Source organism: Equus przewalskii, chromosome 6, assembly GCF_037783145.1.
Source record: "Equus przewalskii isolate Varuska chromosome 6, EquPr2, whole genome shotgun sequence".
NCBI lineage: Eukaryota > Metazoa > Chordata > Mammalia > Perissodactyla > Equidae > Equus > Equus przewalskii.
Genome location: NC_091836.1, coordinates 73,275,570 through 73,300,604, shown reverse-complemented (window position 1 = coordinate 73,300,604; position 25,035 = coordinate 73,275,570). Strand labels below are relative to the sequence as shown.

Here is a 25,035-nt window from a genome sequence, read left to right as displayed (position 1 = left end):
AATATTTGTTTATTAGGAGCTCTGAGAAGTCCTGCAATAAATATATAGCTAAAAATTATTGTTGCAAGTATTATTTTGAGATAATAAGGATTTATAACATTGTGTAATTTCAGTTGTACGTTATTTTTTATCAATTTCTGTATAGACTTTATCATGTACACCACCAGTAGTCTAATTTTTATCTGTCACAATACATATGTGCCTCTTTATACCTTAGGCCCACTCCTGTGCCCCCTTCTTCTCTGGTAACCTCTAATTGTTCTCTTTGTCCATGTCTTTGTTTATCTTCCACCTGCGAGTGAGATCATGCAGTAATTGTCTTTCTCTGTCTGGCTTATTTCGCTTAACACCGTACCCTCAAGGTCCATCCATGTTGTTGCAAATGGGATAATTTCCTCCTTTTTATGACTGAGTAGTATCCCATTGTATATATATGCCAAAACTTTATCTATTCATCCATAGAAGCGCACTTGGGTTGCTTCCATGTCTTGGTTATTGTGAATAATGTCGCAATGAACATAGAGGTGCGTAAATCTCTTTGGATAAATACTCAGCAGTGGAATAACTGGATCATATGGTATTTCTATTTTTAACTTTTTGACAAATCTCCATATCGTTTTCCATATTGTCTGCACCAGTTTGCATTCCCATCAGCAATGTATGAGGGTTCTCTTTTCTCCACATCCTCTCCAACATTTGTTATTCTTTGTCTTGGTAATTCTAGCCAATCTGACCAGTGTAAGGTGATATCACACTGGAGTTTTGATTTTCATTTCCCTAATAATTAGTGATGTTTAACATCTTTTCACGTGTCTGTTGGCCATCTGTGTATCTTCTTTGGAAAAATGTCTGCTCATATCCTCTGCCCATTTTTGATGGGGTTGTTTGTTTTTCTATTGTTGAGTTGCATGAATTATTTAAATATTTTGGAAGTTAACCCCTTGTCATATGTATGATTTGCAAATATTTTCTCCCAACTGGTGGGTTGTCTTTTCACTTTGTTCCTGGTTTCCTTTGCCTTTCAGAAACTTTTTATTCTGATGTAATCCCACTTGTTTATTTGTTCTTTTGTTTCCCTTGACTGAGTAGACATGAGATTTGAAAAGATGCTGTTAAAAATGATGTCAAAGAGTGTATTGCCTATATTTCCTTCTAGGAGTTCTATGGTTTCAGGACTATATTCAAGTCTTTAATCCATTTTGAGTTGATTTTTGTGTATGGTGCAAGATAATGATCTACTTTCACTCTTTTGCATATAGCTGTTCAGTTTTCCCAACACCGTTTATTGAAGGGAATTTCCTTTCTCCACTGTATGTTCTTGGCTGCTTTGTCGCAGATTAACTGACCTTAAATGTGTGGTTTTATTTCTGGGCCTTCAATTGTGTTCCATTGATCTGTGTGTCTGTTTTTGTGCCAGTACCATGCTGTTTTTATTACTAAAGCTTTGGAGTATATTTTGAAGTCAGGTAATGTGATGCCTCCAGCTTATTATTATTATTTTTTTTAATCAAGAATGCTTTGGCTATTCGAAGTCTTTCCTTGTTCCATACAAATTTTAGGATTCTTTTTATTTCCATGAAGAATGTCACTGGGATTCTGATTGGGATTACATGGAATCTGTAGATTGCTTTAGGTAATGGGGACTTTTTAACTATGTTTATTATCCCAATCCATGAGGATGGAGTATCTTTCCATTTCTTTATATCTTCTTTAATTTCTTTCAATAATGTCTTATATTTTTCAATGTATAGGTCTTTCACCTCTTTCGTTAAATTTATTCCTATAAATTTTATTCTTTTCTTGTTGTTGAGACTGTAAATGGGATCGTATTCTTGACTTTGCTTTATGCTAATTTGTTATTAGTGTATAGAAATGTAATTGATTTTTGTAAGTTTATTTTGTACCCAGCAACTTTCTATAGTAGTTGATTATTTCTCATGGATTCTTTTGGGTTTTCTACATATAAAATCATGTCATCTGCAAACAGTGAGAGTTTCATCTCACCTCTTCCTATTTAGATTCATTTATTTCTTTTTCTTGCCTAATAGCACTGGCCTAAACCTCCCATACTCTGTTGAATAGTAATGGTGAGAGTGAGCACCCTTGTCTTGGCTTTTAGTTTTTCACTATTAAGTATGATGTTGGCTGTGAGTTTGTCATATAGGCCTTTAGCATCTTGAGGTACTTTCCTTCTATACCCATTTTACTAGAGTTTTTATCATAAATAGATGTTGGATGTTGTCAAATGCTTTTCTGTATCTACTGAGATGTTCATTTGATTTTTATTCTTCATTTTGTTAATGTGGTGTATCACACTGAGTGATTTGCAGATGTTGAACCATCCCTGCATCCTTGGTATAAACTCACTTGATCATGGTGTATAATCCTTTTAATGCATTGCTATATTCAGTTTGCCAATATTTTTTGTGGATTTTTGCATCTATGTTCCTCAGCAATATTGGCCTGTAATTTTCCTTCTTTGTGTTGTCTGTGTCTGATTTTTGTATCAGGGTAATTTTGTCCTCATAGAATAATTTAAGAAGCATTCCATCTTCTTCAGTTTTTTGAAATACTTTGACAAGAATAGGTATTAAATGTTCTTTAAGTGTTCGCTAGCATTCTCCAGAGAAGCCATCCTGGTCCTGAAATTTTGTTTTGTGGGAAGTTTTGGATCTCTGTTTTCATCTCTTTAGTCATGATTGATCTATGCAGATTTTCTACTTCTTCTTGATTCATTTCTGGGAGGTTGTGTGAGTCTAAGAATTTATCCATTTCTTCTTGGTTATCCAATTTGTGGGCTTATAGCTTTCCATAGTAGTCTCTTATTATCCTTTTTATTTCTGTAGCATCCATTGTAATTTCTTCTCTTTCATTTATAATTTTATTTGTTTGAGTCTTCTCTTTTTTTTTCCTTGGTGAATCTGGCCAAGAGTTTGTCAATTTTATCTTCTCAAAGAACCAGATGTTAGCTTCATTGATCCTTTCTACTGTTTTTTTAATCTCTCTTTCATCTATTTCTACTCTAATTTTTATTATTTCCCTCCTTCTGCTGACTTTGGACGTTGTTCTTTTTTTCTAGTTCTTTTAGGGATAGTTTAAGATTACTTATTTATATTTGTTTGTTTGTTTGTTGAGGTGGACCTGAATTGGTTTGAATTTCCCTCTTAGAACTGCTTTTGCAACATCCCATAATAGTTGTATGTTGTATTTTCATTTTCATTTGTCTCCAGGTATTTTTTAATTTCTCCTTTGATTTATTCATTGATTCAATGGTTGGTCAGTAGTACACTGTTTAGTCTCCACATATTGGGATCCTCCCAGTTTTTTCCTTGTAACTGATTTCTAGTTTGATGCCATTGTGGTCAAAAAAGATGTTTGATATGATTTCAGTACATAAATAAATTTGTTGAGGCTTGCTTTGTTTCCCAACATATGTTCTATCTTTGAGAATGTTCCATGTGCACTTGAGAAGAATGTGTATTGTACTCTTTGGGGATGGAATGCTCTCTGTATATCTATTGAGTCCATCTAATCTCGTGTTTCATTTAAATCCACTGTTTCCTTGTTGTCTTTCTGTCTGGATGATCTATCCATTGATGTAAGTGCAGTGTTGAGATCCCCTACTATTAGTGTGTTGCTGTTAATTTCTCCCTCTAGATCTGTTAATATTTGCGTTATATACTTTGGTGCTCCTGTGCTGGTGCATATATATTCACAAGTGTTATGTCCTCTTGATGGAAAGTCCCTTTTACCATTATATACTGCCCTTATTTGTCTCTCATTGTTCTCTTTATCTTGAAGTCTGCTTTGTCTGATACAAGTATGTTAACGCCTGCTTTCTTTTGTTTACCACTTGCTTGGAGTATCATCTTCTATCCCTTCACTCTGAGCCTATGTTTGTCTTTAGAGCTGAGATGTGTTTCCTGGAGGCAGCATATTGTTGGGTCTTCTTTGTTAATCCTTGAAGCTATTCTGTGTCCTTTGATTAGAGAATTCAACCTATTTCCATTTTGAGAGATTATTGATATATGAAGCCTTAATACTGCGATTTTATCTCTTGTTTTCTGGTTGTTCTATATTTCCATTGTTTATCTTCCTTTGTATTTCTGACTGCCATTTCATTTTGTGGGCAAAATGTGGCCAAAATTGAAGACCTTCAAACTTGCACATATTTACAGATCAGAGGACCATCATCCAACAGGATAAATAACAAAAGGGAACCTCATACAGTGGCTAATGATCAGGATAGCCCACAGCTGCTGTTTCAGTTAAGGAGCCATATGTGAATAAATTCAATTACTTGTTGTTTTGTTTTGTGTGGCAAAACATAGCTACAGAAAAAAAATAAGCACATTACTGGATTGTCAATAGTTAGCTTTTTTTTAATTGACTGGGAGTACATAAATACATTTGCATCCCTTCTCAATCCTTCTTCTACCAAGTTATGGTAATCACTATCACATATTTAAGGATCTCAAATACACAAAGAAAACAGAGAAAATAAGTGTTTATTTCCTTCAAGTAGTTATCAGTCAGATTAGATGAAAAGGGATTAACAACATAAAAAAGTGAAAATAATGAGGGAGGTCTTTTTATAGCTGTTTACTATTTGCATACATTTAGAAAATCTATAGCACACAGTGAGAAACTCTTGTCAGTAAGTGAGAATTCTTGCAAGTATTTGCAAATACCGCTTTAATGGTATACTGGATTTAGTGCCTCTTTGGAAATTCTAATTCCAATATGATAATTATCACTGTGTAAGTGATATAATTTTACTCTTCAGAAATTTTAGAATGTTTGCTGTGACATTGATAGAAATTTGATTGTAATTAGTTATCTCTGCAATATTATAATTTTTAAGAAAATATTATTTTCGAGGTACTATAAAATCTGAAGTTTTATATTTCTTATATTTTGAAATTATTAGCCATTATTTTTCAAATATTTCACCCCCTCATAGATTTCTTTCTTCTAAAATTTATTATATATGTTTTTTGACAATTTTACATTGATCTTCTAATATATCCAAATTTTTTCATTTTCTTATATTTCTTCATTAGTGATAATTTAATTATTGCTTTATGACCTGTTATGTACCAGTTTTTGTGGGAGAATCTGCTGGAAATAATCTTCTGTAATTTTATGTACAGAGTTTTCACATATTAATTAGAGCAAGTCTACTGTCTTTTTCCAAATATTCTATATATGAATTGAATTCTATGGAAGTTGTATTAGTTTCCTATTGCTGCCATAAGAAATTATCACAAAATTACTGGTTAAAACAAATTTATTTATTTAAAAAAATTATATTAAATTTATCTTACAGTTCCATATTTAGAAATTCAAAACATATGTCACTGGGTTAAAATCAAGATGTCAGCAGGATAGCATTCTTTTCTAGAAACTTTAGAGGTGAATCCGTTTTCTTCTCTTTTTCAGCTTCTAGAGGCTGGCCGCATTCCTTGGCTCATGGCCTCCTTCCATCTCCAAGGCTGGCAATAGCTGATGTCTTAGTTCCTTCAGGTTGCTACCACAGAATATGATAGATTGGGAGGCTGATGTACAACAGAACTATATTTCTCATTATTCTGGAGGCTGGGGAGTCCAAGATCAAGGTACAAGCAAATTTAGTGTCTGGTGAGAAGTCACATCCTGTTTCATAGATGGCTGTCTTCTCACTGCGTCCTCACATGACGAAAGGGGTCAGGGAACTCTCGGGTGTCTCCTTTAAAAGGGTGTTAATTCCATTCATGGGGACTCCACTTGTATGACCTAATCACCTTTCAAAGGCCACATGTCCAAATACCATCACCTTGGGAATAAGAATTCAACATACGAGTTTTGGAGGGACACAAGCATTGTCTACAGCAGCTGATCAATTCTTTCTCATATACTATCCCTCTAACGTTCTTTCCTGCTGCCTGTCATTTCCAATTTTAAATACCATTATGATTATGTTGAACCCACCTAGATAATCTAGAATAATCTGTTTTAAGGTCAGATAATTATAAAATTTAATTCCCTCTGCAACCTAAATTTCCTTTTACCACGTAAAGTAATGTATTCACAGGTTCCTGAGGCTAGGATGTGGATATATTTGGGGGACTGTGATATTGTGATTTACAATAAGAAATAAATATTTGGTCTTCATCATCATTTCTGATACAGAACTCCCAAAACACTTGGAACTTTCTGAGCAATAAAGGTGTTTCTTGTTATATTAATGAGGTGACTTTTGGACGACACCTAAGGATGGGGGTTTGCTGTCAGGAGAACCAGATATGAATAGAAGGTTGGAATTTTCAGTCTCCTGCCCTGATTTCCTGGGAAGGGAGACAGGCTGGAAGTCGAAACAATAACCAATGGCCAAAGACTTAATCAACCACACTTATGTAATGAAGCCTCCATAAAAGACCAAAAGGGCAGCATTTAGAACTATAAATAAAGGTAAAAAAAATAGCTATAATTCTTGATTGTATATTTAAATCTTGGCTTTACTACTTAAGAATCCCATAACTTTGGACATTTACTTAGCTTCTCAATTATATAGTTTCCTCACAGTATTGTAGTAAAGACTCTTAATTTCTTAACTTTGGTTTTAAAATTTTTTCTGCCATAGAATTTCCATTTGAATCTTTGAAAAAATATTCCAGTTTCTTTCTGAGTATTTCAATCTTATCTTTCATTTCCTCCAGTATGTTTAATCATGCTTATTAAAAAGACATATGAAAACCATATTATTGAGTCCCCTATGTTTATTCTTGTTTTTTTATTATTTGATTTTTTTTTAAGGTCACATCTATTTGTTCTTTTCCCTGCTTGGTTATGCTAATGCCGAATATTTTTTACAAAATAAAGTAGAAACGATCTTAGGCCTAGGATAATGCTGTATAATGCTATTCCAGTTTAGAGGATTTATGCTTTTCTTCTAACAGGTAGCTATGTGCACTAACAATCTCAATCTTCTTAGTCAACTCACAATTTGAGATTATTTGAACCTATGTTAGTTCTTCTGAGAACATACCTATTTCTAATTCACATTTACACATAGGGAAGATACCTATGAGATCCCATCCTATAGGGCAGGTAGCCTCTAGGACCTGCCCAGTTCTAGTGTCCATTTTAGTTCCATAATCTCTTTATTTTATTTAGGATGTTACTAAGCTGGAAGACATCCACCCTCATTGTGTATCTAAGCTTGCTTGCCATCAGAGATGGAGTCAGGGTTTCCTTGATACCATCCCACTTAAGCCTCCCTTGGGCATTCTCCGTTCCTATGGAAATTCCCACTGTCTTATCCTGAGCAACATTCATCCCTTAGGCCCACAGGCCCCTACTTCTTAGTGCAATAGTAGTAACGATGGTTCCTTCAGGCTTCCAGGGCCCCAAAATAATCAGAAACAAAATTAGAAACTTCTTTATCACAGTTATATAAACTGATAACCTTCTATACCTCTTAGGAAACACCACCTTCAACTAGAGCACTCGGTAAGCAAGAATGCAAAGCAGTGAAAATTAATTAAGCGATGGGGAAACAGAAGTGGCCTACAGACTTGAGTAAGTTTCTTGTGAAGGATGAGGGCAAAGCAGAGCTGGAGAAAAGAAATCTGTCGATTTGTAAATAGAAAGGAAGGAAGAAAATATGGGCCAAAGAAAACTGATTGGCTTTGGATAATTGGAGATAGAAGATTCTGGTGAGGTGAAAAATGAGTGAGTTTTGTAAGGAAAAAAAAACGTAATGTGATAAAGTAATGTGAGAGGAGATGTGGTTGGCTATTTAAGATCAGTGGATAGAGAATATTTGAACAGATGGTGAGAAAGAGGCTCGAACTGTTATATAACAGGAGGAAAGAATGTCTGTAGTTCAGTGTACAAGGGCGGCAACAACTTGTTTTGAGGTCAGAAATAGTAAAGCTACCAGAGAGTCATCTGGGGGTTTACGCCTGGGAACACAAAAGTCAGGAGGAAGGGGCATTGGAGCAAAATTATAAGTAATGGCAATGGGTTTCCTTTTATTCTGGGAGCAATATGAAGCAATTAACACATTTCAAGTACAGGAATAACTTTACTTGCCCATGTCTTTAATAATTCACTATCACCTATAAGGATATTGATTTGGGGGAAATGGCATAAGTAGAAAGAACGAGATGAGTCAAGAGGCTACTAAAATATTTTAAAAGAAAAATCATGACAGTGGTAAAGAGCTGAAGTTAATAAATTAAAATACTTCAGATGTAGAAACAAAAGCATATGTTGATGAATTGGATAAGGGCAAAAAGATTTGAATAATTGAGGACAATATCTAGTTTTGACCAACTGTATGGTAAGAGTTGCATTTATTAAGATGGAAATAGTAAGGCAGGTATCAAGAATTCATTTTTGTCCATGTGATGTTTGTTGTGCCTTTTATATATACAATCAAAGATATGCAGTAGACTGTTGGAAATACTGCTCTGGAGATCAGTATAAGGGGTTTTGGGATAATAGGCGGACCAGATACTACTGAATACGTGGTATATAGTTAATATATATGTTGTGGTAACTTCAGAATAATAACTTGGATGCTCAGATTCCTAGCTCACAGAAGTCTCAAAGGTCTCATTTCTTTTCTAAGTGAGACTGCCCATTCTGTTCTGGAATCTTTTTTTTCCCCCAAATTGGCACTGAATAAAGAAGAAAGTATACAGGTAAGATCATTATAATTATCAGACAGATTTCTGGTTAGAGAAAAAGATTAAGAAGCAATTCATATCTCTTGGCTATACTGAATCTTCACTGGATGAAAAGAAGATGAAAGTGATATAATTCACTTCCCATCCTGAGCCTACCTAGATCATTTTGTGAGATGACCACTCACGGTGTTTTCCTCTATGGAAGTATACTCTATAGTCTCCCCGTAGTACCTTCCTCCCCACAATTATCCTTCAAAGAATCATTGTCGTTGTTGCCGTCATCATTCTCATCTTCATCATCATCATCATCACCATGATTGTTTTATGGTCACGATACATAAGGCTTTGCGCTAAGTATTTTACCCACAATATCTCCTTTAATTTTTAGCATAATCCTGTCAAATTGTTATTATCTCCAGTTTACAGAGGAGGCAAATTTGTGTACAGAGAGAAAAAAAGTCATTTATCTAAAATTAAAGAGAGAACAAGTGTTGGAACCAGAATATAACCTAGGTCAATATAATAGCAGAACCAGAAAAGTAGTCTGAACAAGGGAGATGGTGGACAGCTGACTCGTTAAAATCTGACTCAGAAGTCATTGAAATGACTAAAGATGCCTCAGACTGGTCTCCAGATCAGATACCTTCCAGTTTTCAATTAAACTTTGTATTTACTCCTCCTTGGCAGTGGGAGAGAGAGGTTATAGAATCAGAGAAATGGTCTGAACTGACTAATCAGTGAGTTGAAAAGAAGGCAGATTTATAAGAAGGCAGATTTATAAGTTTGGATTATGGATGAGAAATTGGAAAAGAATCAAGAAAAAGAAAGGATAATATTGGAAAATCTGGATATTGAAGATAATAATGAGCCAAATGTAGAAAGGAGGGTGGGGTAGATAAGCAAGAATTTGGGGAGCTAATAAGCCAGGCAGATTGAAGAAAATAGCAGGGTCATAAGTATCAGTTCACGTAATATGTGGGTATAATTCAATTATAATACGAACAGTCAGAAAGACTGAATTTATCTCTGGAATTTACTTCTTTGATTTTTTGACTATGAGTCTTTCATTTCCTAGATAGTTGTCATTATTAACCATCCCAGACAAATATCTTCTTCATCCAGGGTTTATGTACATTGAACTAGAGGAGATTGAAGAGTATTTGATGTCCTTAAAGGCCAAAGTAGACTTTATAAGACAGGGTTACAAACTGATTTATTAATTTAAAAGCAAAGCAACTTAGGGGCCAGCCCCATGGCCAAGTGGTTATGTTCGCGCACTCTGCTTTGGCGGCCCAGGGTTTCGTCGATTCGAATCCTGGGCACAGACATGGCACTGCTCATCAAGCCATGCTGAGGCGGCATCACACATGCCACAATTAGAAGGACCCACAACTAAAAATACACAACTATGTACCGGGGGGCTTTGGGGAGAAAAAGGAAAAATAAAGAAAATCTTAAAAAAAAAAAAAAGTGCGAGGTAATTTATTCCATGGTTTGTAAATTCTCAAAACAGAGTTTTGGCGAGTGTGGATGCGTGCCAAGTGAAGAATAAGTAAGATTTTGAGAGGCAGCTCATCTTCTTTCCTCCAGAGATGTTTTTCTTGACCACAGAAGACGTACTGGATTCTAGTGGAGGGAAATATATTTTCTCATTTAGTCTGAGTAGAAAAGATTTGATTTCAAGGTCAGATGCCAATGGGATTTTTTCTGAGCATTATAATTTTTTGTTATTTTGTTTTTTCTTTCTTTTGCTTTGAATCATGAATTTCTATTCTCTTTCCACAACCCCTTTCTGTCTATTGTTTTTTATGTTTTGTAGAACCAGTCTCTCTAATTTATCAGTACCGAAACATAATAGAAAGTTCTGAATCTTTAAAATCAGAGTTACCGTCAATTGCATTTTGCTTAAATTATATATTTTATTACAATAAGAGCATTATATATAACAACTACATATTTTAATATAATAATTTTTAAAATTTGCATGTTATTCAAGTCTGCTTTAACCTGTAAGCTCTTGGGGATGCTGGTCCATTGATATTAGAATTGATTATCTGTGGATACCAGGCCTGCGGCATCAATTATACAGTTGGAGATGTTAGTGAGAACGGCAACCATGTAGACCAAAACTTGCCTGAATTCTGCAAATATATCTTGCATGGTGTTTTAGTACTATTGAAAAAGCTATTGGGCTCAGAAAAATAAAGGCATTTCATGTAAAGTACTGCAGAAATCATTTAAAAAAAAAAGGGTAAACTAAGGCCAGTAACCCTGGCCAAGAAAGCTTCAAGAGAAAATTATAAAATTAAAAATGTTTTCTAGAAGAGGTTGTGTATGTGCTGCTGTGGGTAGTGTCTTCAGAAGAAGATCGTGCATATTCAGAGAGGATATTTATGGATCTACAACTGAGAAGCAGAAGGGAAGGTCCTTGTGGTTTTAAAGTGGATAGTTTACTTAACTAATGAAACTTAGCAATGAAATGAAGAAAGATAAAACAAAAATGTGGGGATGAATTTAGGAGTGATTATAGATTAGGACTGAAGTCTTGTTCTAATTTCTTCCTGACACAGATGCTGATCTTATCACTGCCTTCCACCGTGGAGTGTGATCATGAAACTGGTTTGTAGTTTAACAGGAAGCTCTATGGCAACCTAAAACTCCAGCAATTCCCTGTCCTCCACATTCTATCTCAGAGGTATCCCTGGATACGAGGAATTTCACCACTGGATTTCCATCCCATTCTGTCTCCTCTACCTGGTTGGAATAATGGGTAACTGCACCATCCTGCATATCGTGCGGACAGACCCCAGGCTCCATGAGCCCATGTACTACTTCCTGGCCAAGCTTTCTCTCCCTGACATGGGCATGTCCATGCCCACAATGATATCACTCTTCAGCGTGTTGTGGTCCATTTCCAGGGAGATCCAGCTCAACATCTGTGTGGTTGAAATGTTTTTCATTCACACTTTCTCCTTCACTGAGTCATCTGTGATCCTGGCCATGGCCCTTGATGGCTATGTGGCCATCTGCCACCCCCTGCAGTATGTGACCATTCTCACCCCAAGACTTATCACTAAAATTGGAATTGCAGCCCTGCTTAGGAATGCCTTTGCTGTGATTTCCCTTCTGGCCTGCCTACCTTTCTTTCCCTTCAGCCACTCCTACATCGTTTCTCATTCCTATTGTCTGCGCCAGGACATGATCCGCCTTGCCTGTGCTGACAGTAAGTTTAATGTTATATATGAATTGGTTGTGATCATAGTGTTGTGGGGGCATGGACTCTCTGGGTACTTTTCTATCATGTTTTCATCCCTTATTCAATATTAAGAATTTCATCCTGTGCAGGGAGGTTTAAGGCCCTCAACAGATGTGCATCTCACATCTGTGCTGTACTCATTCTGTATGTACCTGTGTTTGGGCTATTGTCCATCATTTGTCAAACACTCATCTCCCCTCATCCACTTCTTCATGGCTCATATCTACTTATTAGTTCCACCTGTGCTCAATCCCATACTCTATAGTATGAACATGAAGCACATCTGCCCAGGAGTTCTGTGCCTGCTTCCTCCTCCAAAAATCAGATCTACTGTGATGTAGACATGTCCTCAAGACAATGATGGCATCAGTCTTAATGATGGAAATACACAATGATTTGTCTGTTATTGGTATGTTGGCACCAGAGTTACTTACAAAAGCAGAAAAGAGCAGAAAAAGAGCTAACAGAGCAACACAAAAATGTCATAAAGGAGAGAGTTGGTGTCCACTGGGAGTATACAGCCTGCCTTAACATCTACACAAACACTCAGTCTGTAACAGTGCCCTGAAGTTACAGATGTTGTGCCTGAGCCAGCATCTTAACTGCTGCTGGCTGTATAGTTTGAGAAACCTAATGCAAATTAAAAGTTGCCTGGCCTTTTGCTAAAAATTCAGGGAAAAAAGAGCTTTTATTTTTCTTCTGTGGTCTCTCTAACAATTATGATATTTTTAATTTTCCCATTTATCTTGCTCTCTTTTAGGCATGGGGATACCTGTGGGGTAAATGCAAACACGCACAGGGAGATGGGTCCCTCTCTTGTAAACTGGAGGATTGGTTATGGGTGTGGATAGGATAAGGGTCAGGAGCATGCCAAGGACAAAGGGCAGCAGCAGCAATATCTGGTCAGGGGTAAGGCAGCAGGCGGCCAAGAAATCATTCTGGGGGAATGCGGAGGGTACAGCTCATATAAATATATATGAATCAGCCTCCAAGTCCCAACCACTGCCCCATTTTCATGTAAGATTTCTATTACAGCACATAAATTCAAAGATAAAATTGTTTAAAAAATTCAAGATGGCATTAAACTCCAAGCACCACAGAGCATTAAACCCCAAGTGTTGGTCCCCTTTTTGAAAGTAGAGTCCTGAGTTCAGCACTGGTAACACACCCACAAAGAGCCTGGTGGAATTAAATAAGCCTCTACAAGTCCAACTTTTGAAATATATGGGTTAGTTACTATATGCGAGGAAGAAAGAAGTCAAAAAGGCTGTGTAAGACCATACCTGCACCAATAAAGTTTTTATTTTTCATAGAATAAGTAGATTTCCTTGAAACATTTAAGACACAATGTTAGCATCTGCTTAGTTGTTGGTAAGTGTACAGGGTTCCATTACAAAACTTTATGTTAATTTTTCCTATTGGACATAACTCAAAATTTAATCATGACGTTAAACATCAATAAAAAGAATTGAAAGAGTAAATGATTACATTTGAGATTAGCTGTGAATTTGAAATGATTTGATGGAGCAAAACAGAAGGAGCAACTGAAAGAAAAAGGAAAACAAAATTAAGAGGTTCAATGATCTGTCCATGTCACTTTACTTCGTAAATTCATAAAGCAGGTACAACAGAAGCATTCTAACTTGAGAGCTCTTGTTCTCGAGCAGAATATTGTACTATGCCCCTAAATGGTGATCTGGGATGGTGAGTGAGAGAATGAACTCCATAGATCACTGTGCGTTCTGAGATGGAAAAAGTTCACTAAAGTTTAACAGTCTCACAATGTAATCAAGAAACCTCACTTTTTCCTGCCTTCATTTCTTTGGAAGTCATGGCTGTCTATTCTTGACTCAGGGTCAGATCCTTAGAGACCTTGTATCCTTTACCACAACGGGCTCTACGGGATTTTCTTTGAAAGCTCCTCCCTGGCAAAGAGCAATGCCTTCACAAAGACCGAGCAGATTGAGACAAAACAGATGGGATTCCATCCTGGTACTCAGTCTGGTGAGTCTTCCCTGTCTCCTAGCTCACAGTGTATCCATAGGACACAGTGATGGATGAAGGGAAAGAGGAGGAAGAGAGGAGACATGGGGTAAGTTTGGGAGAAAGAAGACTAATAATGAAACTTAGGGAAAAAATAATATCATGTTTAGGAAAGGTTGTATAATCCTAGTAAAAGCAATTGGATTTCAGCCTGAATTCATTCAATGCACATTTTTTAAAAATTAGTCTGCCTAATGTCTAAAGAACGATGGATAGCTAGTATCTTTGGAACATGGCTCAAAGTATTTTAGAAGAATTGTCTGTTCTAAAATTAAAGTTTTAAATAGTAAGGGTTTATTTATGCTTATTATTTCTATACTCTACATGAGGAAACTGAGGCATAGGGATGCTAAAGTTCTTGTGCAAGCTCACACAGCTAATCAGTAATACTTTTTAATTTGCTCTCCTCGAACTCTAGAGTGACTAAATCATGAAGCTAGGTTTCAACACAATTAGTCTGACTGCAGAGCTCATGCTCTCTAGCACTAGAAAGCCCTGTGCTATCATCAACCCAAGAAGTGAAGATGATTTGAACCATCCCCATTACGATGAACTCAAGTGTGCTGATTTTAACCATATTTTTAGAAATAGAATCAATTGTCTTTAAAAAAAAAATAGGTGGAAATGGGAAAAGGGTCATGCTCATATTTTTGAATTGACCAAATCATGGAGTGATAATGACATTTACTGAGACAGACAACAGTAAAAGTAAGATCAAGTTAGCGGTGGAGTTTGGTAGAAGCAGGGTTGAGGATTCAATTGAAAAAATATTTTATTTGCAATATTTTTGCAAGAGAAAAAGTGGAAGGAATTACCCATGAGGTATCTGGTTATGTGAATCTGAACTTGCTATAATTCTGAGGGCTGGTAATATATACTTAGGATTCTTCATTATAAAGATTGCTATTAAAGCAATGGATGTGGATGAGATTATTCATAGACATTAAATTCAATGAGAAATAACAGGAGCTGAAGCTGAAGGTTAAGAATCGCCAATATTTAATGAACGGTCAGAAGAACAAATGTCTTTAAAGAAGAATAAGAAGATGAAACCAGAGAAGTAGAAAGAACATCAGAGATGTTCAATATCACAGCATTTGTCTTTCTAGAACTTACAAAAATGTACTTATAGAATGTGTTTTACAGTTACAGATGTCAGAACACAAGGCAATGATGACATTTAAAGGAAAGCATCTGATCTTATTACAGTTCTAAGTATTTATAAATCAGAATGTCTTATAATTTTGAGAAGTTCTACTCTGTATTAATTTTAATAGTAGATTGCAACATTAAATTCAAGTATTGATGTAGAGCTTATTTTGCTATTGGTGGGATAGTTCTGTGAATTTATTTTTAGAAATTTTTTCCTTTGAATATCGTTGTTTATGAACACTGCATCAGATTATATATAACATTTTATTATGCATAATTGCAACAGTCTCAATTTTAAAATTTTTCAGAACAGTTTCTCACACATAGAACACATTCAATATTATTTATTTAACGAATGAAAAATGCATACGTGCATGAAATTATTAACAAGAAAGTTAGAGAACAAATTATATCTGGTCTATATCTTTATAGTCATTAATAATTTTAACATTAATTTCTTACTTGATGCAATAGACTATGCTAAGTGATGCTGGAGATACAAAAATAAATGATATATATCCTTTCTATTACTAAAAGATTCATATTCTGTGAATATTTGATAGAATTTTTACATTCACAAATAAAGTGCACATCATAAGCATGCAGCTTGATTAATTATTTACTAACTTATTTTACTGGTGTAGCCAGTATATAAATGAATAAACAGACATTATCGGTTCCCTGAAAGTCCCACTCAGGCCTACTTCCAATATTCCACAAGGTAACAATTATCCTGACTTCTTAGACTATAGGTTAGTTTTTACTGTTTTCAACTTTTATATAAATGGTTAACTTCTTTCTCTTATCATTATTTTGTAATATTCTTCCATGTTATGGCATGCAGTTGCAGACTGTTCATATGTACAGCATTTTACTATGTAAATATACTGAACTATATTTATTTGTTACCCTGTTGATGGACATTTGGTAAGTGGTTGACATTTTAAATTAAATATAAACATGCAAACATGAGTGATACTTGTGACAAAGCTGTAATATAGATTGACATTAGAACTTTTGGGGACACAGAGGAAGAAGGGATCAAGTCTGTACGAGGCCATTCGCCAGCGCCCTACATATATATCTGAATTAGACCTTGTAGGATGCTTTTAAAATTTTGTTTGATGGAACTTTCCGTTATTGTTGACATGTTTTTGTTTACTAGAAGCTTGGACGTAAAACTGATATTTTTACCAATTTAAATGCGATAGAATCAAGGAGAAAATATCAAGGTGGTTCTATGGTAACATCAAATGGATAGAATACCTGTGGAAGGAGTAAAACTTCAAGAGGATTTAAATATGAGATTGCAGGTATCCTTGATTTGGAGGATAATCAAGATTATTAACAACTTTTCTTTTAATACATCATCTCACTGTAACTATGTCACATTTAAACTTTTGTAATTCCTGAAGGCCTTGTCAACAGGTTCAAGAATATTCCTTTCCACTTTCGTATAGCCCTAGAAGTTATATGCTGCCCCTGGGGTTTTATGAAATTTATTCTTTAACAATCACCTAACAAAACTGTTTAATGTTCACTGGAGCATAAAGATTTATATAGCTGAGAAATGAGAAATATACTTATATTTATATATTCCTTTTTCCACATTCCCCATATTTCCACTCTAATATTTTGTGTTCCTTGTCCTTATGTTCCACTTCATTTGTTCATACCACTTTCTGACTACTTACATAATATTTACGCTCTGCACTATTGTAGGATATAATTGTATGATCTAATTTCCAGTTATTTTATTTGCAAACACAAATATGGTATCATTTTTTTCCTGTTACGAAAGCTAGAGAAGAAGCTTTTTTTGTACCCTTTAGCAATCAAATCTACAACTAGTACTTAAATTTCCCATTGACTGAGAAACTATTGCATGTATGTATCCTGGAAAAAGGAAAATTTGATTTTTTTTGCTGATTTCCACCCATGAGATTCACGGAAAGTCTTGCCTCCATGAGTGATTCCTACTTTTACTCTTCATGTTATTCATTGTCATACCTTTTAAAAGTATTGACAGTTCCATTGCAATGACATAATCTTATGGAAATAGCCTCTATTTCTCTTGGAAACTGCCACAGTGTTTCTGGATAACAGTGTCTCTTGTTCCTACCTAGTTTTGTGTCTCTTCATGTTTACCATCCATACACAACTGCTCCTTCCAGAAGCTGCTAATCACAGGCACTCTTCTTGGTTTTTTCCATCACTTTATATCAATGCCTAGATAATACCCTGTGTTCATTGCTGAAAATGAGGTCATAATTTGCATTACTGTTCTGGAATCTTCAAATGATCAGAAGAGAGACTTTTTACCACTAAATGATTATACATTAGAAGAAAATAAATGCTTCAGGAATACTTCCATATCAAATGTTATAAGCAAACTACCTGAAAACAAATAATAAGGATTTAGGTAATGTTGGAAATGATTGAATTACTATGCACTTAATTTAACAATTCTCCTAATTTTTTTGCCTCTTTAGTTTTTGATTGACATTTTCACGTGTCTTAAACTCCTAAAGTCACAAGTGACTCAGCTATAAATGAGAAATGTTAACATATTTTATTCAAATGGATGTTGTAAGTTTTATAAAATATCGTGTATTTGTATAACGTGCCTGGAAAATTGTGTGTGTGTATGTGGTACCTGTATATGTAACATTTGTAAGGCATACATTATCTTTTCCTTTATTTCCATCTTCTTTCAATTTCCATTAATTACTTTACTCCCTAGCTTAATTTCCCAGATCTTCCATTACAAGCATTTTAAATTTATGACAAGGCTCTTAAAGTCTTTGATCTTTTGATCACTTATATGTAAAATATGAAATATTAAAGTTCTCCTTGAAAATTTTTTTTTAAATTAGAGGTGTTTTTGCACAGAGTCTGATAAAAAGCCTTACAAATCACAGTAGTTGGTAGTTGATGTTGCTGTTTTCTTTATTATTCCTTTTCTTATTTTGTAATAATGATGAAATATTAACAGATGAATCAGTTTTAATTCTTGAAAGTAATTTTTAGTATTTCAGCATAAATTTTGATGAATTTGTGTAGTGAATAGTTATTATCCATCCAATGTGTTAATCCCTGTATGTTGTAATTCAATCAACTGGAATTAATGGGCATCACTATATTTAGAGGCTAGCAGAATTTGAAATTCGTCAACATGGGAGGGGGGTTCTGTTGGTGATGATTCTGATAATGAGAGAAGGTAGCTAATTAAGTGTTTTTATATTATCTTTATCTGAAAAGGTACAGAAAACTATCTGGTGACCTGTATATGGGGTGAGCATACGTTTCTGAAGACCTATGAATTAACAAATAGGATGTTCCTTCCCAATTATACCCAGTTGCACCTCTCCTCCTTCTTGTTGCTGGGAATCCCGGGAATGGAAACATACCACATCTGGATTGGCTTTCCCTTTTGTGCTGTGTATCTGATTGCAATCATAGGGAATTTCATTATTCTGTTTGTGATCCAGGCTGAGAGCAGTCTACACCAGCCTATGTTCTATTTTCTGGCCATGTTGGCTACCATCGACTTGGGTCTCTCTACAGCTACCATTCCTAAGATGCTTGGGATCTTCTGGTTCAGTGTCAGAGAGATCATCTTTGGAGCCTGCCTCACCCAGATGTTTTTCATTCATAACTTCACACTTATGGAATCAGCGGTTCTCTTGGCAATGGCTTATGACCGTTATGTGGCCATCTGCAACCCACTCCGATATAGCACCATCCTCACCAACCAGGTTGTTCGTATGATTGGTCTTGGCGTGTTAGTGAGGGCATTTATTTTTGTAATTCCATTTGTATTTCTCATTTTGCGATTGCCCTTCTGTGGGAATCATGTCATTCCCCATACCTACTGTGAGCACATGGGTCTTGCTCGCCTATCTTGTGCCAGCATCAAGATCAATATTATTTATGGCTTATGTGCAATTTGTAATCTAGTGTTTGACATCACAGCCATTGCCCTTTCTTATGGTCAGATACTCCGCGCTGTTTTCCGTCTTCCCTCCCGTGAAGCCCGGCTGAAGTCCCTCAGCACCTGTGGTTCTCACGTGTTTGTAATTCTTGCTTTCTATACGCCAGCGCTCTTTTCCTTTATGACACATCGCTTTGGCCGAAATGTCCCCCGTTATATTCACATACTTCTGGCCAATCTTTATGTTGTAGTGCCACCAATGCTCAATCCTGTCATATATGGAGTCAGAACTAAGCAAATCTATGACCATGTGAAGAAAATAATATTAAAGAAACAAGGAAAGGAAAAAGAGTGAGACCTAATACATATGAGGTTCAGTATGCTATTTTATTAACCTTAAGTCAGAGAAATGCTTTCTCATAAAATTTATGTTAAAATAAGTATCTATATTGGCTCTCTTCTTTAGTGTTTAAATGCACTTAATTTCCATATGTTTTTCAGATCATGATTCCCAATGTCCATTGTTGTATTCTCTTTGTCCATTATAATTTCATTTAGCAGGTTATATCATTTTTCTCGATTCTTTTTAGTATCTGCCTTGTATTTATTGCATGAAAAGTTTTAAATCCATTCATTGTTGCTAGATTAATTGATGTTTCATGACCTTGTTTCTTTTCCTAATATAATTGTAATCATTTATGAATGTCCATTTGTCTATTTATAACTGCAGGATACTGGAAATAAATAATAACTATGCCACTTTCCCTGACTTTGTGGAACATACAGAGTTCAAGTTAGTCAGTAAGCTCTACAGTCGTTTTCTTTCTTTCATCCTTTTAATAGCTTGATATTAAAATTTGTCTCCATTTACAAGTACCAAAGAATTTACATTTAAAACAATCTGACAATTTTAGTATTTTAAATGCAATACTAATTTCAGGCACGTTTAACATAATTATTATTTTCTATTAAATTTACTGTCTTATATTTACTATCTTTTACTTAAACCTGAGCTATAGATCTTTCACAACAAAGATTTTCTTCTTTTGAATTTTTCTGTATTATTACCTTAGGTCCCATCTGCTTTAACTTTACTTTAGTTTTATTTATTTATTTGGTGAGGAAGATTGGCCCTGAGCTAACATCTGTGCCAATCTTCCACTATTTTGTATGTCAGATGCTGTAGCAGCATGGCTTGATAAGTGGTGTGTAGGTCTGTGCCTGGGATCTGAAACTGTGAACCCCGGGCTGCTGAAGTGGAGCATGCAAACACAAATGCTACACCACTGGGCCACCCCCTTGCTTTAATTTTATAAGTAATTTTCACAATTACTTCAGCCATTGCCATACAGATGCCCATGCAACTTAACAAATTTTAATATAAATTAGCAATCTTACCACTTTTTGTTAATAAAGGATCTTAGAAAAATTTTAGTCCATTTATCTACTTTCTGACACATATTATTATTGGTTTAGTTTACTTCTCATAAAATTTAAAACTTACACACAAATGGTAATTGTTTTGAATAGTCAATATTCATTTAAATGATTCAAAACATTTACTATTTCCATTGCTAGTCATTCCTCGTTGAATCTTCAAAATTCCACTTGTAATGATTTTACTCACGTCTGAAAAATAAATTGAAATATTTCCTTAATGTAGTTTTGCTAGTGGTGAGTTTTCTGTTTTTCCTTGCTTAAAATGACTGTTTCATCTTGATTTTAAGGTTATTTAGAGAATATAGAATTCTAAACTGGGTTTTTTTCTCAGCTTTATAGAAGTATGATTGAGAAATAAAAATTGTCTATATTTACCTTGTATAATGTGATTTTTTAAAGGTGCACACATGATGAGTTAATATATGGATACATTAGGAAATTATTACCACCATCAAATTAACACATCCATCAGCTCCATCAACAGGAGAAATTTAAAATCAATATGATCTATAATCACATATCTTTGGTTTACCATGTAAGACTTGCTGCCAAATTTAGAAATTTTCCTTTATTCACCCTGGTCCTTCCTTTTTGACTAAATGTCCTTCTTTCTCAAGTACAGACTTCAACATTTTCTTACTGAGAGTCTCCTGGTGCTAACTTCTCTGTTATCTGTTCATTTAAAGTTTTCTTTATTTCACCCTCTTCTTGGATGTTACTTTTCTAGATACACAATTTCATCCTCAAATTATTACATTTCTTTAGCCTTTTGAAGTCATTATCCTACAGTCTTCTGGAACCTATTGTTAGCTTGAAGAAGTCTGTTTTTGGCCAAATTGTCATTAATTTGTAGCCAACTATCTTTCCTCTCTTACTGTCATTAAATTCTATAGCTTTCTTTGGTGTTCTGTAGTTTCATATGAATAAATTTCATAGGCATTATGCTAAGTCATAAAAATCAGACATAAAAGACTACATACTGCATAATTCTGTTTAAATGAAATTCTAGAGAAGGCAAGCTATAGTGGGGATAGTGTTTAAGCATCCATGTTTTAAAGTTCCCTTGATGATTCTTAGATTTAGCTGAGATTGAGCTGCAACTGTGCAAATTGAAGCACAGAGAAATTGGTTGACCACTGAGAAAATGTTTTAGTCATGTACTTCACCCCTCAAGCTAAAAATATGAAAGGAATCAACATTTATTAAGCATTTGTGAAGTTCCAAGCTCTTTATTGTGTGATTTGTAAATAAAATCACTTAAATCTCACAATATTTTTTAGAGTTAATTATCATAAATTTCCACATGATAAATAGCTCAACAAGCTCATATTTAAGGGGTTAGTGAGTAGAGGAGCTAAAATTTGCAGGCTGTCAAGTTCTAAAGCTATATTTTTCCTATAATTTCATAATGATCACACATACAGCCAAATATCATTGAGTGTGGTTCTCAGGAAAACAGCTTCTCACAGGCTTATGTACCAAAATTGTTGCTACTGCTCATTCCATCCTCCATTACCACATTCAGTTTAGATCTGTTTAACCTATGTTTAATTATTGACCAGAATTCACTGGGGATACAGAGATACCTAAGGCAAGGTTTATAATCATTTTCAGGCTCTCAGAGTTACACATAATATATTCTTTCTTTATCCTATGTTTCTTGAAAATATTGAGACTAAAAATAGGTGTGGCAGATGTGAGTTCAAAATAACATCATTCTTAGTGATGAAAATTATTTTGAAGGACTTAGTTTGGTTAGAGAGTCAGTGACCACTCCGACTAAACCCCAGAGTTAGGCACTTCCTCCTGATCAGAACAGAAAGACTTAATAGATAGAAGAGAATCAGAGAACACACGACTTCTTTAGAAAATCTCACTACCACAAAATGCCTGTGTATACGTGTGTGAAGGAGGTGTCTTAATTAAGCTTACTCAGTTCATTCCTAACAAATTCTCAAATCTATAGCTTCTCTCTGGCACATAGTGAATAAGGGTGTGAAAAAGAGGTGGGATTTACAATACATGAACATCAAGATTAGGGTAGAAACATTTCACTTCAGTAGTTTGATAAAGTTGATTCAGACATACAAACATGACTTTTCAATATAATAACATCTAACACTTATATAGTGCTTGCAGTCTCATAGCCTGTTCTTTGCATACATTAACCTCCTCAGGTTACATACATTTCAGTTTTTTACATACATTAACCCATTAAATTTTCAACACACTAAAAACAGATTTGTAGCATTAATGGACTCATTTTACAAGTAAGGAAACTGAGGAACAGAAAAATTAGTTGATTTTCAGTGGTCATAGTGACAGTTAAAAGTTGAGCCAAGATCTGAACCTAGGATGTTTGGCACCAGGTTTAAATTCTTAGCCACTGCATTATATTTAGTTACATTAAATTATGATATATTAATGTGACAAGTGTGCCAAAGATAGAAGTAGAAAATAGATAACCAGCCAAGGCTATGGAGTTTAGACAGTCAGAAAATAGTTTCAGAAGATAAGGCATCAAGAACGTCAGATAGATAAGGAAACAAAGTTCCCTGTAGATTAGGCCAAGTCAGGTGTGTGTATGTGTGTTTGTGTGTGTTCGGGGGAGGATGGTGTTCAGTTTTGAGTTAGCCAATTGTGCCTTCGATCATTTCATTTCCTAAAGATTATCCCATTTTTTTCCACCCACCAATTTGATTAGTAATCAAGTCTCACCTCCCAGAATGATAGCTCTCAAAATTTAGAAAGCTTGAAGCTTCTTAGAAATACAGATTGCTCAGGCCCACACTGAGAGTATCAGATTCGAAAACTTCTCTAGTGTACCCCATAAATAAAATCCTATTTGCTTTTCATCAATCATCCTGGATATTTATGATTCAGTGCCCCATAGTCCATGCTTTGAGAAACACAGTTATAAGAAGCTGAGAATGGACACATAGATGTCCTTCCACTCGGAAGATACAGCATGATTGAAAATTCCTACCAGGACTTGAAAGTTTTCGCTCAGAATATAGAGAGCTGTGAAGAGAGTCACCCAAGACCTAATGACAAAAAAAAAAAAAAAAATACTGGATAATCAAATACTAAATATTTTCTTGAACCTGTCAGATAGATGAAATAACAAAGCAACTGAATAACCCCAAATCTAAGGAAGGGCAGGGAACTCCCAAGAGAGATGGAACACAAGTCCATGCTCACCAGTGGCAGATACCAGAAGCCACAAAAGCCAGTAGAAATAATTTCTTAAAATTGTTAAACAAATTCCTCAGTTGAGTGTGGACCTATGTGAGAACATAGAATGGGAAGGAGTCATGTATGTGTGACATAAAGGGAATTCACTCAGGTTTTTCTCCCTGGACCTGGACCACGTACTCATGAAAAAGTCTGAGGTCAGGAATAGAGATCCCAGGAGGCCTTCAGCATAGAACAGGCCTGGTAGAGGGAAGAGCAGCCACTGTAGAATGGGAACAACATCTCACCTAGTTCATCGTCCACACGGAACAAAAGCCTTCAGTCACAAGAGGAAGAGCACAAGCGAATTGGTGCTGAGGGAAGGGAGCAGAAACAAACTCTATAACCCCGGGCTGAGGTGGGTACATCGTAAGTCTCCCACAGCACTAGGGACCAGGCAGAATCAGTAAGAAGACCCAGGAACACAGCACTGCCTAAGACAGGATGAACCAGCATAGTGGGTAATATAAGATCCCTAGCTCCTACATCCAGACTAGCTGGGCTCAAGTAACAAGTAACAGTGTTCTGCTCCTGAGAGAGTGTCGAGAACATGGAGAGTAGCCTCATCTGTGGCAAAGAAACAAAGGGAAGATTGAAAGCTGATAGTGCGGTAGACATTGAGAAAAACATTCTGACTCATCAACCCAGCCCAAAACACAATGTAAAGTGAATGTGGATCCCGTGATGCATTCAGTGAGGACATTTATAGCAATAGCAGGAAGAAATGGATGACCTGGACAGTCCTTTACTTACAATATCAGTTGAAACTTTAGTTAGCAACCTTCTAACACAGAAAACTCCAGGCCCAGATGGCTGCACTGGTGAATTCTATCACACTTTTAAAGAATAAATACCAATTCTCAGCAAATTAGCCAAAGCGTATAAACAGAGCGATCACATTCCAAATCATTCAAGATACAATTGGGGCCATATAATTAGAGTCCATTTCAAAGTAAAATAAATGGATATAAAGGGATTAATTCAATGTCACAATAGAGTTCCAGGAGAAGCCACTTGCACCTATAATTATGCAGCATAATGATTAATTATTTTAAAAAATTTTCAAGTTCAAGGTATGATGTTAATTAATACAAACACCCCTAAGAATGTATGATATTGTGTTTGCTGTTGCAGTAAAAATATGTGGTATTTTTTTTCCTAGAGTGCATTTGACAGAAAATGAATGTCACGGGATGGTCTAAGGAGCATTCTGAAACCAATATCATCTGGAAGTTTCAAATGAATATTTGTTTATTAGAAGCTCTGAGAAGTTCTGCAATAAAAAATGACTAAAAACTTAA

General features: G+C 35.3%; 1 protein-coding gene, 1 long non-coding RNA gene and 1 pseudogene across 2 annotated transcripts in view; 2 read left to right on the top strand and 1 right to left on the bottom strand.

Annotated features, from left to right (window-relative positions):
• The window catches only part of LOC139084309 (uncharacterized), a 23,782-nt gene extending 6,440 nt beyond the window's left edge, over positions 1-17,342 (bottom strand). The window contains exon 1 of the long non-coding RNA XR_011541676.1: positions 17,249-17,342. This is a non-coding gene — a long non-coding RNA (uncharacterized lncRNA). The remainder of the gene's footprint in view (positions 1-17,248) is intronic.
• Positions 11,319-25,035, top strand: LOC103554044 (olfactory receptor 51G2-like; annotated as a pseudogene).
• On the top strand, positions 18,462-19,415 carry LOC103553306 (olfactory receptor 52E2). The gene has a single exon (XM_008523818.2). The coding sequence runs from the start codon at positions 18,462-18,464 to the stop codon at positions 19,413-19,415; it is 954 nt and encodes a 317-aa protein (XP_008522040.2).

Coding starts and splice junctions, on each gene's coding strand:
- LOC103553306 (XM_008523818.2), top strand. CDS start 18,462: ATGTTCCTTCCCAATTATACCCAGTTGCACCTCTCCTCCTTCTTGTTG.